We start from the raw sequence: 19,510 nt of genomic DNA, 5'->3' as shown, positions 1-19,510 counted from the left end.
CCTCACACTGTCGTTATCTATATTGCAATACCTCATCTACCTACTCAAATGTCACCTTCCAAGTGAGGCCTTCTCTTACCACCTAATTAAAAACTGCAAACCCCTGTAACACTCTGTATTTCTCTTCCCTACTCTGTATTTCTGTACAGCACTTATAATATTTTTATCTTCTAATATATTTAATAGTTTACTTATTTTGTTTGTTGTCTCCCCTTTACTGGAATATAAGCTCCAAGAGGGCAAAAATTGTTCTCCATTTTGTTCACGTGCTGTAATCTCCAGTGCTTGGTACAACAGGTATTCAACAAATACTTGTTAAAAGAACTGAATGTAAACTAGGGACTTATAAGTGAATTCATCTTCATACTCAAAGAATCTGTATCTAGTCCACCTATATTACTCGTTTGTATATGTATGGTATGTAATTAAAAAGCTTTATGCCTATGGCAGTAATGTTATATATTCTACAGGTCTAGCCTACATACCTGCTATAAAAGATGTATTACAAAGAAAATAAACAGTTAACTGTGCCAGCTGTTTTTAGGCTTTTGTGTTTGTTTTTTGTTTTTAGGCTTTTGGATTATATCACAGATACTTAGAACTATTACCCTGTGACTTATTAGGTAGGTATAGTATTAGGTAAGAAACCTAATTCGCTAAGTATCTGGCACTTGAGATACTGCTTTTATTGCTGGAGGTCTACATCTGTGGCTGACCTCTGTTACTTTTTTTAAAGATTTTATTTATTAAGAGAGAGAGAGCATGTGCACGAGCAGGGGGAGGGGCAGAGGAAGAGGGAGGAGGAGGAGGAGACTCCCTGCTTAGCAGGGAGCCCCATGCAGGACTCAACCCCAGGACCCCCAAGATCATGACCTGAGCCTAAGGCAGACGCTTAACTGACTGAACCACCCAGGCACCCAACCTCTATTGTTTTAAAAAATAATAATAATAATTTTAAAATTTGTGCCAAAAAAAAGTAAACAGTTAAAGGAATAACTACATTTCAGAAGTCAAAGCTGCAGAAATGGTCCCAGACCCTCAGATTTGTGGAATATCAAATATAAGATAGACTCCACTCCCCACGGACCAGTACTGCACCCTAAACTTTTTGTCAAGAAAACCCTTTAACTGGCTGGCTCAGGCACTAGAGCATGCGACTCTTGCTCTTGGGGTCGTGGTTCAACCCCAAGTTGGGAATAGAGATTACTTAAAAAAAAAAAAGCGGGTTGCCTGGGTGGCTCAGGTGGTTAAGCGTCATGATCTCAGAGTCCTGGGATTGAGTCCCACATTGGGCTCCTTACTCGGCGAGGAGCCTGCTTCTCCTTCTGCCTGCCACTCCCCCTGCTTGTGCTCTTTCTCTCTCACAAATAAATAAAATCTTAAAAAGAAAGAAAGAAAGAAAAGCCTTTTATTATTTAATCCAAATACACCTCACATTTAGAGATTTTTATCTAGTAGTCAGCTTTCATAGCTAACATGTTTTCAAGCAAAAATATAAATGCCTTTCAGAATTCAAAATCCAGGGGCGCCTGGGTGGCTCAGTTGTTGGGTGTCTGCCTTCGACTCGGGTCATGATCCCGGGGTCCTAGGATTGAGCCCCACATCAGGCTCCCTGCTTGGCGGGGGGCATGCTTCTCCCTCTCCCACTCCCCCTGCTTGTGTTCCCTCTCTCGCTGTGTCTCTCTCTGTCAAATAGATAAATAAAATCTTAAAAAAAAAAAAAGAACTCTAAATCCACACAAGATAATCAGTTTTGCCACAGCAAGCAAAAACAAAAACACCCACAAAGATTTAAAATTTCAACATTCTGGTTAATCTATATGGCCTAATCTTAAATAAATAAGCAAGTAATGAAAGGTTTTCTGCATGGTAGAGAGTATTTTATTAATCAGAAAGGCTGTATAGTATAGTGGCTAAGAGTGTACACCCCAAATCCAGAATGTCTGGACTGAATCCTGGCTCCACCACTTAATAACTCTGTAACTATTAGCAAGTTAATCTTTTAGTGTCTCTGTTTTCTCATCTGTAAAATGCGGATCATAACAGTACCTACTTCAAAGAGCTGTGAGGACTGAATAAATTAATATGTGCAAAATACTTGGAAAGGTACCTGGCATACAGTAAGCACTTGATAAAAGTTAGCTATAAAATTATCACCATCTTCTTGGTCCATCTAAGGATCCCTGAGTACCAAACTGAGAAACCACTGCCATAAATCAAAAACGGTAACTGCGGAGCGCCTGGGTGGCTCAGTCATTAAGCGTCTGCCTTCTGCTCAGGTCATGATCCCAGGGTTCTGGGATCAAGCCCCACATCGGGCTCCCTGCTTGGCGGGAGGCCTACTTCTCCCTCTCCCACTCCCCCTGCTTGTGTTCCCTCTCTCACTGTCTCTCTGTCAAATAAATAAAATCTTAAAAAAAAAAAAAAAAAAACCCAGTAACTGCACTTTGCAAATCCTCTGCAACAATTTAATCCTGTAAAAAGAGAATTTTTTTGCTAGCCCATGTTTATATAATAGTTTCTCCTGTGGGGGAAAAAAATACCAGATTGTACTGAGAGTTCCTTCAAATGAGGTGGAGGGGGAAAAAGTAAGGGGAGGTAGAAGAAAAAAAGATTGGCCATTAAGTTGATAACTACTGAAGTGGGTTAATCAGTAAAGGTAGGGGTGGGATGTAAATATTTAGGTTGTATCAAAAATAGTTGAAGGGGGACGCCTGGGTGGCTCAGTTGGTTAAGTGCCTGCCTTCGGCTCGAGTCATGATCCCAGGGTCCCACATCGGGCTCCCTGCTCAGCGAGGACCCTGCTTCTCTCTCTGCCTGCCACTCCCCCTGCTTATGCTTTCTCTCTCTCTCCCTAATAAATAAATAAAATCTTTATTTAAAAAAATAGTTGAAGGGACTTAACAGATTTTCTGCTCTACAAATGATTCTATTTTCCTATATCCCACTTTTCTTCAAAAACTCACTTAAATTCTCACACCACCTTCTAAAACAGACCAACCCATTCAATGGTTAGAAACAAGACAACATGGGACGCCTGGGTGGCTCAGTTGGGTAAGCGTCTGCCTTCAGCTGGGGTCATGATCCCAGGGTCCTGGGACTGAGTCCACATCGGGCTCCTTGTTCAGCAGGGAGAGCCTGCTTCTCCCTCTGCCTGCCACTCCCACTGCTTGTGCTTGCACTGTCTCACCAATAAACAAACAAACAAACAAACAAATAAATAAATAAAATCTTTAAAAGAAAAACAACATGGAAATATCATGAACACAGTAATTTCCATTTTGTCCTACTAGTTTTTCAGAGCACTTGCTAATTCATTAGAGTCTGTTCCAATCCATCTGCCCCTAACTGGGAATTTCCAGCACTGTACCCCCCAAAAAAGTTCTGCTGTAATTATTCTGGATACTCAGGATGTTAGGATAAAGACAATCTTTATCTACATCACCACTGTCATCATAATAAATAATTTTAATGTTTTGTATACGCTAGGACCTATGCTAAAATACATATGCTATCTTCTTAAACGTAGAGAGCAATTCTATGAGATATTTATTACCTCTACTTACAGATCAGAAATTGGGGCTCACAATTTAAGTGTAGAGTCACCCAAGTATTAAAAGATGGAATTAAGGTCTGAATCTAGGTCTAATTCTAAAGTCTGCATTTTTCTACTTTTTCACATTGATTTCCGTTTTACATTAAAAATGGGAGGGACAAATGAAGTAAAGAAATGAAAATATGGGGGCGCCTGGGTGGCTCAGTCGTTAAGCGTCTGCCTTCGGCTCAGGTCATGGTTCCAGGTCCTGGGATCGAGCCCCGCATCGGGCTCCCTGCTCAGCGGGAAGCCTGCTTCTCCCTCTCCCACTCCCCCTGCTTGTATTCCCTCTCTCGCTGTGTCTCTCTCTGTCAAATAAATAAATAAAATCTTAAAAAAAAAAAAAGAAATGAAAATATGGTTAACTGAACATCAAGTCCAGAAAGAGCCATATCTTTTTTTTTTTTTTTTTAAGATTTTATTTATTTGCGAGAGAGAGAATGAGAGACAGAGAGCATGAGAGGGAGGAGGGTCAGAGGGAGAAGCAGACTCCCTGCTGAGCAGGGAGCCCGATGCGGGACTCGATCCCGGGACTCCAGGATCATGACCTGAGCTGAAGGCAGTTGCTTAACCAACTGAGCCACCCAGGCGCCCCAAGAAAGAGCCATATCTTGCAAACACAACAAAAAGAGCCATATCTTGAACTTGCTGACAACCATAGCTATCATTTCTTTCACTAATTATAAACATTTCTTTCTGATAAACAGAAATTAAAACAATTTAAGTTCTTGATTAATACACAAAATTATGTTGGCAAATATTTACTGACTGCTTACTTTGTGCCAAACACTATTCTAGTTGCTTGAGAATACAGCAGCAAAGAAGACCTAGCTCTGTCATCTGGTGGGAGAAGATACAATAAACATGTAGACAAACAAGCAATGTAATTTCATATACTGAAAATAATGTGAAGTGACAGAAGGCAATTGAAGTGACCACCTGGAATGAGGTCAAATAAGGGAAGGCCTTTCTGAAGAGGTAATACATGAGCTTGAATCTAAACGATAAGGAAACGGAATTGGAAGAAGCCTGAGAGGTAGCAGGCAAGGCAGATGGTATAGGAACTTGTAGATCATAGCAAAAGAAGTTTAGATCTTAACCTGTTGCAATGGGATATCAATGGAGGATTCTGAAACACAGTAATGACATCTGTTTATGCTATAAAAAGATCACTTTTAAAAATGATGGCAATGAATGTTTCAAGACAAATTAAAAGAAGCCTGAATAAAATCAGTTAGAACCCACCCATGGAGAATATCTTCCAAAAGCCTACTTGCTTTCTCTAAATTATTTCCTTTAAAATGAACAAAAGCCTCTCATTACATTATGAAATAAAGGGTCAAATGAAAATATCTTTGGATGAGCTAACACACTTAAACTCACACTGAGGTCTAAACACAAATTACTAAATAATGGATGCCAGAATAAAAAAGAGATGCAAAAGTGACATAAGGAAAACAGACACAAAGGCTGGTAATGCCAGAGACACCTATTTCACAAACTTGCCTAAAGCTGACTTAGAAACCGAACTCAAACTAAGATAATCCCAACTGTAAAGAAATATGGAACTAAATGAGGCCTAATGTATAAACTATTTTCACTGTGCCCTTCATTACTCTCCTGAAAATTTCTCTCAAAAGGCTTTATTTACATTGAAATAGATGATGTTCATTAAAAGTAAACACAAAATGACTACAAATAACCCTTAACCATTTTAGAAAGTTCCATTCCACTAGGCAAAAAGGAATCAAGTTTTTAGAAAACCAAAAGTATTTAACTATATAAACTACATATAATGCATTTCAAGTTATTTTAGTAGAGCAATGTATTAATATTATTTTAGTAGAGCAATCACTTTTTCACTCGATATATCAACAAGGGAAATAAGCTCGGGCAAAATACCAACAATTGTAGAGGCAGAAAACTTCTGGCTCCAGTATATCTCATTATTGCTAACTAGGGAAAAAAAAATTCTGTCACTTGAAATCCCACAAGGCAGGGATGGGGACCAACTTAGTCTTGCAAATGATGTAACCATACAATTAAAGCACCAGAGCTCAAAGGTAGGAAATGTTAAATGCTTGTATAATTTTGTACAAATGTTTTAAGACAAGAAAAGAGAGTATGTTCTCAGACTTACATGAGCATTTGCTACCAGGGTGTACCACTGGTACACTTGGTGGGTGTACCAAGTACATTAAAGATTTTTTTTTCTTTTAATCTTGAAAACATTGCCACAAAGTTAAATGTGGTCATTGGCAACTGATATGGTGGAGTCAAATCCTAACTCCCCTTTTTCTGTGTAATCTTAAGCAATTTACTTAACATTTCTGGGCCTTAGTTTCCCCACCTGTAAATCAATTATTTAAAAAATCTACTTCTGGGGTGCCTGGGTGGCTCAGCTGGTTAAGCGTCTGCCTTCGGCTCAGGTCATGATCCCAGGGTTCTGGGATCGAGCCCCGCACTGGGCTCCCTGCTCCGCGGAAAGCCTGTTTCTCCCCCTCCCACGCCCCCTGCTTGTGTTCCCTCTCTCGCTGTGTCTCTCTCTGTCAAATAAATAAATAAAATCTTTAAAAAAAAAAAAATCTACTTCTTAGGGTTATTTTAAGGTACAGTGAGACATATATTGTAAATGGCAATAAAGGGTTGGGCACATAGCAGATACTTAGTATGTGAGTCTTTGATGATGACTGTTATCATAGTTTATATTGTATGTTCTAATTTTACTTCTTGGAAAGAAAGTAACTTTGATCTATTGGTAAATACAGGTAATCTTGTCTTGGCTCTACAGTCTTTTCCGTATGTATTACTCAAAGTGCCACAAAACATCTCTACCAACAATAACTTTATATAGACAAATAGTCTGAAGATTGGGGCCTATGATTTTGTAAGTTTTATCCATCTGTTCCCTCAAAGGTAAACACAAATCAAAACACTATAGGGGCAATGGCAGAAGTGGAATAAGAGTAACTGGATGATGGGTCTTACTGGTGACATGCCATAGACAAGAAGCAACGGGTTAACCCTCTCTTCTCAGCAGGAAGCAACAATGACTTCTCCACACTTACTCCTAAAATATTTGAAATGTTTTGGAGACAATCCATGCTTCCTGACAGTTTAATATACCTCTTTTCTGCAGTAAAGAAGCAAAGTGGAAAAAAATCCCCGATGGAGACAAAAAAGCAGTAACTGGGGAAAGGAAGTACTATATATTCAAAAAGCCCATTTCCCGATTTCCTGTTTTGATTACCAATGAAGCCAAACTTATTTCTTTAAAAAGGTATTTCAAGTGACTGAAAAGTAGCTGGACATGTTTTACATTTTAAGGTATGAATGATGATACTGACTGCAGTTATTTCCGGTCAGTAGCAAGAAGCCCGCATTTTATTGCAGCAAACACAGGTACAGGGAAACCTCCCAGGTGGTCGCCTCAGCTCTACGTGGAGCTCCTGTTACTTCGTAACATTCACCCAAGTTAAGGCCCTTCTTATAACACATCACGAGTTTTAGTTCAGCGTAAAACAGAGTGGTCCAACATATTCCAACGAAGTGGATTTGCTACTGCTTAAACCATAGCTTGTCTATCATCAAGAAAACCAGAAATCATTAGCACGTCAAGGCCTATAAGAAATAAACGGACGCGATAATTTCCGCGAAGGTTCAGTAAAGACAACAGCACCTTACAAGGCTCTGAAACAACACCTCAATCTCTAATGATCTGGGCCCAACGGCCCAAGGTCACACATACACACACACACCAAGTCAGTAAGTAGCTAACAAAAAATCCAAGAAATGATGAGCCTCCTGCAGTTCAGGACAACTGTGGCTAGGAATGGAGTCTGGGTTTGGGAACACTCGCGTCAAAGCTTTAATGTGAACAACGCCAACCGAATGCAGTGGCTCCGTGGGAAAAACCCAGGCGCTTCGGGAAGGATTTCCTTCCATTTCCCCAGTCTTCCCTTCCCTAGTCACCCCCGACACTCACATCTCCGGAGCCACTTCATCCAATGGTAGACGATAGTAGTGTGGTGTTTCTTGTTCTCTATACACCAAGACGACAAGCCTTGAATAGATTCCATGGTGTTAGTTACCGACTGGAATTTTCGATCCAACGAGGACTCCAGAGCCCCTGCCGAAGAGGCCGACGAGGAGGAGGCCTTACTGCTGCCTCCGCCGCCGCCGGCCGCCATCTTCCCGGTTTGCACAAGCGCTGCTGCTCCTCTTGGCGGCGGCGGCGGCGGCGGCGGCGGCGGCGGCGGGAGCGGGAGCGGGCAAAACAATCACTGCGAGTGCGTGGAAGCCGTAGGTGGGGAGGGAGGCTAGGGGGTGGGGATGGTGCACGCGCTAGGCTCTTCTAGAGGTAGGACGGGAGGACCAGCTGCTGGGCACACTGGTGGCTCCTACACGCTGTAAGGAAGGGCTGCGGGTATCGAAGGTTTATCAGAATTGTTCAAGGGGTTGTGTTTAAACCAGTCAATAATCACGGAAGAAATGCGCAGAAAACAGATCCTGCAAAGCCTTTCAAAACGCCTGGCCCCGAAACTAATGGTTTTACACTCTTCAGCTCTCAAAGCTAAGGCTCTTCCCCACTCCTATCGCCACGCTCCTGTAAAGAGTGGGCGTTAATATCTTAAATTTAATACTACCCGATTGCCCCTTCAGTTGCAGGAATCTTTCTCCTTTAGCTCCTCTAGCACAGAAAAGGCCCAAGGCTACCTAGTGAGGATTTTTTTTGCAACGCAATAGCAGCAAAAGGACAGCAACAGTATCGCGCACGCGCGGCTTCGCCCCGCCTCCCCGCTTCCTTCTCAACCTAGAAAGCAGAGGGAGGCGTGATGGCGGGGCAGTCTGACCAATCAAAGGACTAGAACGAGAAGCGCGCGCAGAAGCCCGCAAGCCCCAAGGGCCAAGGAGGCGCTACGATTATTTGTGCGCTTGCGCAGCAGATCAGCGTGTAGCGGGCTAGAAGGAAAAACCAGGAGGGAGGGTGAGGGAGTTGGTCAAACTAAGAAGAGGTTGGGGGAGGGGCTTCACCGCTCCGCCCCGCCCTTTACTTCCTAGCGAGGTCTCCCTCTTGGGTCTGTCCAGCTCACACAACAGGCCGGGTGATTCCCACCGCTCAGAGGTCACTGTTACTCTCTGGCAGCTGCCGCCGCCGCCGCTAGCTCCTCGGGGCACCGACGCGCGACAAAGTGGCTGGCAGCCATCTTGCAGTGCCTCAAAAGATGCGCATGCGCCAGCTCCAGCGAGCCATTCACTACGCAGACTCCCAGATCAAACAATATTTTACACTTCCCTTGGACGATACCATTCACAGCCAGTAGGCTATTTGGATTATAGGAAGAGGAAGTAAATGAAGTGAAACGAAAAATTTCCTAGTAGAAATTTCGAGACGAGGAAAGAATAAAAGGGAAGATGTGATCTCACTTTTGCCGGTTATAACAGTCTTACAATTGCATAATACATTATAGTTTAAAGAGCCCTAGCTGTCTATTATATTGATTAGCACAACCTAGATTAACCATTCCATCGTATCTGCCTATGAAAATCCTCTGGGCAGATTTGTAGGCTCCTGTGTTCCACTGAGCACATGCAATTACTGTATTTTAAGTCTTTTACCTCTCCCCAGTGGACTCATTGTTTCTTGAGGCAAGGAACCTGTTTTGCCAAGCTCATCTCTAGTATTCATTCATTCATTCATTCACTCATTCATTCATTCAACAAAAAGTTGTTGAACGTTTTGTGCCAAGTATAGTTCTAGATACTGGGAAGTATAACAGCAAAACAAACAAAAATCTCCTACCTGTGGGGCTTAGTAGCGGGAGACCAAAACAAATATGGTCAGGGAGTAATAAGTTCTATGAAGAAGTATGAAGCAGTTTAAGGAAGAGAGAGGATATTGTGTATAAGATCCTATATGGGAAGGGAAATGGTTTGGTGATCCAGGAAGGCTTCTGGAAGGAAGTGACACTTATCTGAACGCTGAGAATAAGGTAACCAAGCAGGTATGGGGAAGGGGGAGAAGAACATGCTGGCAGAAGGAACAGCCAAGTGCAAAGGACCTGAAACTATGTCTTGACATATTCGAGGAAGAAAAAGGAGGCCGGCGTGACTGGAGAAGAGTAAGAGAGGGTACAAGTAGCAGAACATGAGGTCTGAGGTGAAGGGAGAGAGTTCATGTAAGACCTTGAAGGCAACTGTAAGGATTTTGGCTTTTAACTTTGAGATGGGGATCCTCATTAAGCAGACGAGTTTTAAGTAGAGAAGTTACATCCCATGTAACTTTTTAACTGGTTGCTATGTTGAAAACAGACTTAAGAGCCACCAGTCGAGGAGGCTATTGGAATAATCCAGACAAGTAAATGATGGCTTGTACAAGAGTGGTACCAAAAATATAATGAGAAGTGGTGTCAGATCCTGGATATATTTTGAAGGTGGAGTCAAAAGAATTGCTCATGGAGTTAAGGTGAGTATGAGAAAAACAAATGAGGCAAGTATAACACCAGGTTTTGTGACCTGAGCAACTAGAACAGTGTTTCTCTGTCTTTTTAAATTATTGTTGCCACCAAAGATCCTTTTTAAATATTTTTTCCTAATCACCCAGCTCACATTGAATTTTTTTTTTTTTTAAGATTTTATTTATTTGACAGAGAGAGACACAGCAAGAAAGGGAACACAAGCAGGGGGAGTGGGAGAGGGAGAAGCAGGCTCCCCACTGAGCAGAGAGCCCGATGCGGGGCTCGATCCCAGGACCCTGAGATCATGACCTGAGCCGAAGGCATTCGTAATTTGAATGCCACAGATACATATGTATATCTGTTTATGTGCTTTTATTCAATGCAGAGTTAAGAAGTACTAAAATCTTTGGGGTGCCTGCCTGGCTCAGTCGGAAGAGCATGCAACTCTTAATCTTGGAGTCATGGGTTTGAATCACATGTTGGGTGTAGAGATTACTTAAATGAATAAATAGGGGCACCTGGGTAGCTCAGTTGGTTAAGCGGCTGCCTTCGGCTCAGGTCATGATCCCAGGGTCCTGGGATCAAGCCCCACATGGGGCTCCTTGCTCAGCAGGGAGCCTGCTTCTCCCTCTCCCTCTGCCTGCCTCTCTGCCTACTTGTGCTCTCTATCTCTGTCAAATAAATAAATAAAATCTTTTAAAAAATGAATAAATAAATATTTTTTAAAAAGGACTAATATCTTTAAGTTAAAAATTAAAAAATTTAAAGCTATTAATATTAAAGCTATTAATATTTAAAATCTTTATAACTGCATTTGCTGAGTAAACTTTAATGAAATAATTTATTTATTCATATAAATTGTAATTTATGGCCATTACATATGCAAATTAGTGGTTTACACAAATACGTAATAACAATGTAATCTTTTTTTTTAAGATTTATTTATTTATTTATCTGACAGAGAGAGACACAATGAGAGAGGAAATACAAGCAGGGGGAGTGGGAGAGGGAGAAGCAGGCTCTCCGCGGAGTGGGGAGCCTGATGCAGGACTTGATCCCAGGACCTTGGGATCCTGACCTGAGCCGAAGGCAGACACCTGATGACTGAGCCACCCAGGCACCCCACAATGTATTCATTTATTAAATCATTCAAAATTGTGAGGCGCCTGGGTGGCTCAGTCGGTTGGGTGTCTGCTTTCAGTTCGTCATGGTCCCGGGGTTCTGGGATCAGGCTCCTTGTCAGGCTCCTTGCTCAGTGGGGAGCCTGCTTCTCCCTCTCCCTCTGCTTATTGCTCCCCCTGCTTGTGCTCTCTCTCTCTGCCGAATAAATAGATAAAATCTTTAAAAAAAAATAATAAATCATTCAAATTTGTTTATATTCCCAGCAAAGCAATGGAAAAAATTTTCTTCAAAATTTTTAATGAATTTTAAATTTTTATTTGACATGAGAAAATTACTAGCTAGTCATTCAGATATTGTTGACATTTTTTCCTTCTCAGCATTTGACAGAGTTAATGATGAACTGAATGACAAAAGGAGAATCAAATAAAATACGAATTATTTTTATTTACTCCTCAAAGCCCAAGTCATATGCAAAAGCACTCAGAATCAAAAGTGATATTCACGGGGCACCTGGGTGGCTCAGTTGTTAAGCGTCTGCCTTCGGCTCAGGTCATGATCCCAGGGTTCTGGGATCGAGTCCCACATCGGGCTCCTTGCTTGGCAGGAAGCCTGCTTCTCCCTCTCCCACTCCCCCTGCTTGTGTTCCTGCTCTCGCTATCTCGCTCTCTGTCAAATAAATAAATAATTTTAAAAAAATTAAAAAAAAAAAGTGATATTCACAAGGCACTACATGACAGCCAAAAAATCAGGTATAGACCCACTTCCTGTGTTCAGAACTTCAAAATTAAGGGAAAGTTCTACAGTCACAGCCTCAAAGTTTTGTTAGCATTGACTTTGCATACATTTTGTATATCTTCCATGAACTCAATGTCATTGTTGCTTGTGTCATATCCAAAAAAATAGAGAAATTAAATAAGGAATAAGATTGTGGGGGGTGCCTGGGTAGCTTAGTTAGTTAAGTGTCTGCCTTCAGCTCAGGTCATGATCTCAGGGTCCTGGGATCTAGCCCTAACATGGCCCCAGGCTCAGCACAGAGTCTGCTTGTCCCTCTCCCTCTTTCTCTGCCCATCCCGCCCTCGGTGCACAGGCTCTTTCTCTCTCTAAAGTAAATAAAATCTTTGAAGAAAAAAAAATATTGTGTTGGGTATATTTGAGTTTTGGAGAGTTACAAGCCACCGTAATATCTAAGACTTCATCACACAAGAGCCAAATTTTTCCCTTTTGTGGGGTGACATTGCTCCCATTGAAAATTCATGAAATAGGGCGCCTGGGTGGCTCAGCTGGTTGGGTGACTGCCTTCAGCTCAGGTCATGATCCTGGAGTCCCAGGATCGAGTCCCACATTGGGCTCCCTGCTCAGCGGGAAGTCTGCTTCTCCCTCTCCCGCTCCCCCCTCTTGTGCTCACTCTCTCTCTCAAATAAATAAATAAAATCTTAAAAAAAAAAAAAAAGAAAACTCATGAAATAGAAGTTTTCTCAGATGGACCAGGGGAAGGAAGATGGAGGAGCAGTCCTGTGAGAAATGAATAGGAGTCAGGATTTCAGTCATGGACAGCTTGAGTTTGAGATATCAGATATATAAATGGCACTAGGTATAGGAGTCTGAAGTTCATGAGAAAGATTTAGGTAGGAAACATCATATTAAGAATTGTCAGTATTGGGGCGCCTGGGTGGCTCAGTCGTTAAGCGTCTGCCTTCGGCTCAGGTCATGATCCCAGGGTCCTGGGATCGAGCCCCGCATCGGGCTCCCTGCTCGGCGGGAAGCCTGCTTCTCTCTCTCCAACTTACCCTGCTTGTGTTCTCTCTCTGGCTGTCTCTCCCTGTCAAATAAATAAAATCTTTAAAAAAAAAAAAAAAAGAATTGTCAGTATTGGGGCACCTGGGTGGCTCAGTCGTTAAGCATCTGCCTTTGGCTCAGGTCATGATCCCAGAGTCCTGAGATTGAGCCCCGCATCGGGGTCCCTGCTCTGCGGGGAGCCTGCTTCTCCCTCTCCCACTCCCCCAGCTTTAGTTTCCTCTCTCGCTGTGTCTCTCTCTGTGTCAAATAAATAAAATCTTTAAAAAAAAAAAAAAAGAGGGGCGCCTGGGTGGCTCAGTTGGTTAGGCGACTGCCTTCGGCTCAGGTCATGATCCTGGAGTCCCGGGATCGAGTCCCACATCAGGCTCCCTGCTCAGCAGGGAGTCTGCTTCTCCCTCTGACCCTCCTCCCTCTCATGCTCTCTGTCTCTCATTCTCTCTCTCGCAAATAAATAAAATCTTAATAAATAAATAAATAAATAAATAAATAAATAAATAAATAAATAAATAAATAAAATAAAATAAAATAAATAAATAAAATTTTAAAAAAAGAGAGAATTGTCAGTATTGGGCGGTGCCGGGGTGGCTCAGTCGGTTAAGCATCCGACTCTTGATTTTGGCTCAGGTCATGATCTCAGGGTCCTGGGATCAAGCCCCACTTTGGGCTCCTTGCTCCGTCGGGAGTCTGTTTGAGATTCTCTCACTCTCCCTCTACCCCTCCCCCTGCTTGCTCTCACTCTCTCTTCTCAAATAAGTAAAAATAGGGGCGCCTGGGTGGCTCAGTCGGTTAAGTGGCTGCCTTCGGCTCAGGTCATGATCCCAGGGTCCTGGGATTGAGCCCTACATCAAGCTCCTTCCTCTGCGGGGAGCCTGCTTCTCTCTCTCACTCTGCCTGCTGCTCTGCCTACTTGTGTTCTCTCTCTCTCTCTAAGAAATAAATAAAATCTTTAAAAAAAAATAAGTAAAAATAAATCTTAAAAAAAAAAAAAGTATTGTCAGTATTGGAGCTTCCGGGTTGGTGAACTTGTGGAGATTTGGAGAGAGGCACCCAGAGAGGGCAAGGAAGTTTCGTGCCCTTCCCCATCCCCGGCCCTGTGCATCTCTTCATCTGGCTGTTCCTGAATTGTGTTTTTCTGTGACAAATGGTGACCTAGCATGTTACCCAGAGAACTTTCCAAAGAAGTACCAAAAACCCATCTGATGTCTAAAGAAGAGTAGAGGAGACTTGGTGTCCAGCAGCGTCCAGGCTGTGTTCATTACATGATTCATGAGCCAGAACCACATATTCTTCTCTTTAGATAACCTCTTCCAAAAGATCAACAAATATGAAGCATATCTGGTGATCATCAATTAAATGTTTTTCAAATTTAATGTATACGTATAATGTATAAGGTGAATGTACAAATCGTTCATCCATACCTGTACATGAGCTATATTCTTCACAGCAACAGAGCTCAGTTAAATGCACTAAGTAGGTTACCATAAGGTGTTTAAGATAAAATTCCTAGGACACCTGGGTGGCTCAGCCAGTTATGCAGCTGCCTTCAGCTCAGATCATGATCCTAAGGTCCTGGGATCGAGTGCCTCATTGGGCTCCTTGTTCAGTGGGGAACCTGCTTCTGCCTCTGCCTGCCACTCCCCCTGCTTGTGCTCTCTCTGATTAAAAAATAAAATAAATTAGGGGCGCCTGAGTGGCTCAGTCATTAAGCGTCTGCCTTCGGCTCAGGTCATGATCCCGGGGTCCTGGGATCGAGCCCCGCATCGGGCTCCCTGCTCGGCGGGAAGCCTGCTTCTCCCTCTCCCACTCCCCCTGCTTGTGTTCCCTCTCTCGCTGTGCCTCTCTCTGTCAAACAAATAAAAAAAAAAATCTTAAAAAATAAAATAAATTAAAAAATAAGATAAAATTCCTTCTACTCAGTTTTTCTCTTAATATAAGTGCTTGTATGACCTTGTCTGTTACTTTTGTTAAAGTCTGTATGTTGCATTAAAAAAAAAAGTCAGTATTTAGGGGTGTCTGACTGGCTGGAAGAGTGTGCAACTCTTGATCTCAGGGTTGTGAGTTCGAGCTCCACGTTGGGTGTAGAGATTACTAAAAAAATAAAACTTTAGGGGCGCCTGGGTGGCTCAGTCGTTAAGCGTCTGCCTTCGGCTCAGGTCATGGTCCCAGGGTCCTGGGATCGAGCCCCACATGGGGCTCTCTGCTCCGCGGGAAGCCTGCTTCTCCCTCTCCCACTCCCCCTGCTTGTGTTCCCTCTCTCGCTGTGTCTCTCTCTGTCAAATAAATAAAATCTTTAATAAATAAATAAATAAATAAAACTTTAAAGAATTGTCAGTATTAAAAAAAAAAGAATTATCAGGAGTAAAGCCATGAAATGGATAAAGTTCCCTAGGAAATGAGTGGGTGTAGATAGAAAAGAGGTCCAAGGACTAAGACATAAAGAGCAAGTTACAAAAGAGATTAAAAAGGGATGACCACTGAAGGAAGAACCCAGAGAATAATATTCTGAAAGAAGTAATGAAGGGATGCCTGGGTGGCTCAGTCAGTTAAGCGTCTGCCTTCGGCTCAGGTAGTGATCCCAGGATCCTGGTATTGAGTCCCGCATCAGGCTCCTTGCTCAGTGGGGAGCCTGCTTCTCCCTGCCTGCCACTCCCCATGCTTGTGATCTCTCTCTCTAGCTCTCTCCCTCTCTCTGACAAATAAATCAAATCTTAAAAAAAAAAAAAGTAATGAAAATTTTTCAAGAAGGAAGGACCAATCAATTGTCAGATGTTGCTGTGTAGGTTGGGTGAGGACTGAGATAACCACTGGATTTGGCAACGTGGTGATCATTGGTGGTCTTGACAAAGACTGTTTCCAGGAAGTGAAGTGATTGGAGAGGGTTCTAGAGAGAACAGAAGTGGAGATATCATATATAGACAACTCTTCCAAGAAATAAAATGAGGGGAGCCTGGCTCACTCATTTGGTGAATGTGTGACTCTTGATCTCAGGATTATGAATTCAAACCCCACACTGGGTATGGAGTCTACTTAAAAAAAAAAAAAAAAAAAACCTGAAAAAAAAAAGGAAGGAAGGAAGGTAGGAAGGAAGGAAGGGAGCAGAGAAATGGAACGGAAGCTGGAGGGAAATGTAAAATCGAGGAATCAGTCCTCTTTCTAAGATGGGAAATGCAGCTGATGCAAATGAAAAATTGGGGGTTAAATATTGATATAGGATAGAGATGGGACAATTGCTGGATTGATTTCCTTGAATAGATGGGAGAGGATAGGATCAAGGAATAGGTCCATAGTTCCTTTTTTTAAATGGAAATGTAGGTAAGAGATTCAGGTAAATTGGTAGATTTGTTGGTGAGAATGTGCAGAAATTATCTTCACCTGCTCCTTTTCTCAGTGAAATAGGTGGGCACTGTAGTAGGTGCTGAGGAGACACCCACTTAAAAGGCACTACTAATCTGCCAATTCCAGTTTATTATCTACAGGCTTCACCTTCCATTTTTCTGTTAGATAGTGTAATGGCTAAGAGCAAGACCTCTAGAACCAGACTGCTGAAATTCAGGCTATGCCACTTACCAGCAGCAATTTTAGGTAAATTTCTTAACCTCCATGGTGCTACAATTTTTAAATGAGTTAATGAATGTAGTGCTTAGAGGAGTGCCTGAGTCAGAAAAGGTTTAATGATGATGTCAGCTATTTTTACACTTAAACTTTTCTTAAAACTTATTTCCTTTTGCTTCTGTTAAATGTACAATCCTTAATCAGACTGTACTAAATTAATGGCTTCTCACCCTATTTGCCAGCTCCATTTTTAGCCCTTTTGTGATCTTTCTCCTTATCCTCTCCTAAAGATTAAATTTTATCACCTGCATTCAGACATATTCAAGTTGGATATTCTAGTTATCTTTGTTTCCACCTCTTCCATCTAGTTATCAAATCCTATAGACTTTTACCTAGAAATCTCTTGCATGAATTCCTTTTCGTTTCCCTTTGCCCTCTACCTGCTAATGGTTATCATTACCATCCTAATAAACTATGATAGCAGCAGCATCACCATCAGCTTCTCAGTCTATCTCTTCAACTTATACACCATTACCAGATGAACATCTTAATTCCCCTCCAATCAAAACAAATAAAAAATTGTTCCTCCGGGTGCCTTTTTGGCTCAGGTCATGATGCCAGGGTTTTTGGCTCAGGTCATGATGCCAGGGTCCTGGGATGCAGCCCTAAGTCGGGCTCCCTGGTCAGTGGGGAGCCTGTTTCTCCCTCCCCATCTGCCTGCTGCTTTCCCTACTTGTGCTCTGTCAAATAAATAAATATAAATAATAAATAAATAAATAAATAAATACATAAATACATAAATAAATAGTGTTCCTTGTTACCTGTTAAGTAAAAGCCCTGGCTTTTAAGACTCTCCACAATTGTTCTAATCTAACTTCCCAGTATAATCTCAAATGCCTCCCCTCCATGGTTCCTTGGGCTCCAAACTGTTCCTTTCCTTAAATATATCCTGTAATTTTCTATTTGTAATTAATTCTGTTCTTTCTGCCTAAAACATCCTCTTCTGTTATCAAAATTCTACCCATCTTTCAAGAGCTATCTTAAATTGCCTCTTTTGTGTAATAACATTTTCTGCCCTGAGTGAAATTATTTGTATTGTCTTACCTCCAGGAATATTGCACTGAATAACATGTGAAAGAACCTTGAAAACTGTAAAATGTTCCAGTGTTGCCACTGAATTGTCTTATCCAAAACTAATTCTTGGGTACCTATATTCCGAAGATATTGACATTTTCAAGATAATTCTGGAAATTCCTCAAGGTAAGCTACATACAGGGAGGAGAAAATAGTCCAGTTACTTTATATTCACTTTTAAACCAAGAAAGCTATTTTCTACCTTGATAACTCACTTAACTCTCTATCATAAATTCCAAATGACTTTTAAAATTCTTACCAGAACTCTTCAGGACAAATAACTGATATTAACATATCTGACATAATATACATATTTTCAAACATTATGAAAGGAATTGCTGAAGTTCACAATGCATTTTAAGTGAGAACAGCAACCCAAGATAGGAACTACTCTGGGAATAACATTCATTTGAAAGAACACAGCTGTCCCTACCACCTTATTTCACAACTGAAGCAGCATATGTAGGGGTTAAGAGTTTGGGCTCTAGTCAAACAAACCTGGATTGAAACTAAGCTCCAGGGGCGCCTGGGTGGCTCAGTTGTTGGGCGTCTGCCTTCAGCTCAGGTCATGATCCCGGGGTCCTGGGATCGAGCCCCGCATCGGGCTCCCTGCTCCGCGGGAGGCCTGCTTCTCCCTCTCCCCCTGCTTGTGTTCCCTCTCTCGCTGTCTCTGTCAAATGGATAAATGGAATCTTAAAAAAAAAAAGAAAGAAAGAAACTAAGCTCCATTACTTACTAGCTATAACCTTGGGGCAAATTACTTACTCTAAGCCTCAAATTCTTCATCTCTAAAATCTACTTCTCAAATCTGTTCTGATAAAGGAGGAAATGCTTATGGAACACAATGGTCAATACAGTATGGGGTCATGAAAATTTAAAGACAACAAAAAACACCGTGAGGCACAGGGAGATTAAAGACTTGCTCAAGGCCCGGTTAAGTCTCACTATACTTTACAATGAACAATTGTGTATTATAGTATAAATACTTCTTTTTAGGCCTTATGCAAACAATACTCTTTTGAAGTTGTATATAAATTATTTACACACGTTATTGTGATAAATCCTTTAATATGAGCAAAAGCACTTATTTCTAGGACAATGGAATTTTTCCCCTGGATTTGCTTAAATCAAGAAATATCAAAAACAAGTTTAATTCTCTGGCTCCCATCTCACAGATACAGAGATGATTACTAGCCAAGTACCCAGTGCATTGCTGAGGCCTGGTGAGCTTTTCAGATTTCATCCTGCTCCAGGAATAATTAGTTAACCTCACCTGTCTGGGTTATAGTTTTACTTATCTCTAAAAAGAGATCATACTAGTTTTTCCTTAAGGCCTTTAGCAGTCCCTGTCTCCTTCCACCTCTTTTATCCTAAAGCTCTCTCATACTGTTTTAAAATTGGAACTCTAACTAGGACCTGAAACACATAAAACTTTTTAAAAAAGGGCTAATTTTATAATAAAGAATGTTTTAACTTCTGATCAAGTATCCATTTTCCAACACCACTTCCTGGTAAACTCCAACTAGAGGAAGTTATGGGAGCTCTAATGGCTCCTGTGTTCGATCCATTCCCAGTATGTCCTCAACAGGCAACATGAAATGGAAGTGTAGATATGGTAAGAATTTTGGACTTCAATGGATACTTATGCTGACCTAAATACTCCTAAAATCAAACCAGAAACATTACATTCTTTAACAGAACCACATCTAGTCAGATTCATTGGAAAAGAAAAAAGAAACTACGCATTGTCTTTTAGAAAAAGGTTTTTGTTTTTTTTTTTTAATTAGTAAAGAGAGGAAATAGGCTAAATTCCTGAATCCTGTTCCATTTTACAAACTGACCCATAACATCC

The 19,510-nt window shown here is 41.6% G+C and overlaps 1 protein-coding gene across 3 annotated transcripts in view; it reads right to left on the bottom strand.

Annotated features, from left to right (window-relative positions):
* Positions 1-8,793, bottom strand: part of RPRD2 (regulation of nuclear pre-mRNA domain containing 2) — a 95,767-nt gene extending 86,974 nt beyond the window's left edge. The window contains exon 1 of one of the 3 annotated variants that reach the window (XM_034989936.1): positions 7,581-8,793. In XM_034989936.1, coding sequence (XP_034845827.1) covers positions 7,581-7,785 — 205 coding nt within the window. In that variant the 5' untranslated portion in view covers positions 7,786-8,793. The remainder of the gene's footprint in view (positions 1-7,580) is intronic. The other 2 variants (XM_034989937.1, XM_034989938.1) reach the window with 2 other exon arrangements.
* Between the last annotated feature and the right edge of the window lie 10,717 nt (positions 8,794-19,510).

The sequence above is a fragment of the Mirounga leonina genome, unplaced genomic scaffold (genome assembly GCF_011800145.1).
Source record: "Mirounga leonina isolate KUSES-001 unplaced genomic scaffold, KU_Mleo_1.0 Mir_493, whole genome shotgun sequence".
Classification (NCBI taxonomy): domain Eukaryota; kingdom Metazoa; phylum Chordata; class Mammalia; order Carnivora; family Phocidae; genus Mirounga; species Mirounga leonina.
The sequence above is the reverse complement of the archived record's forward strand: the minus strand, read 5'-3'. Positions and strand labels throughout refer to the sequence as shown.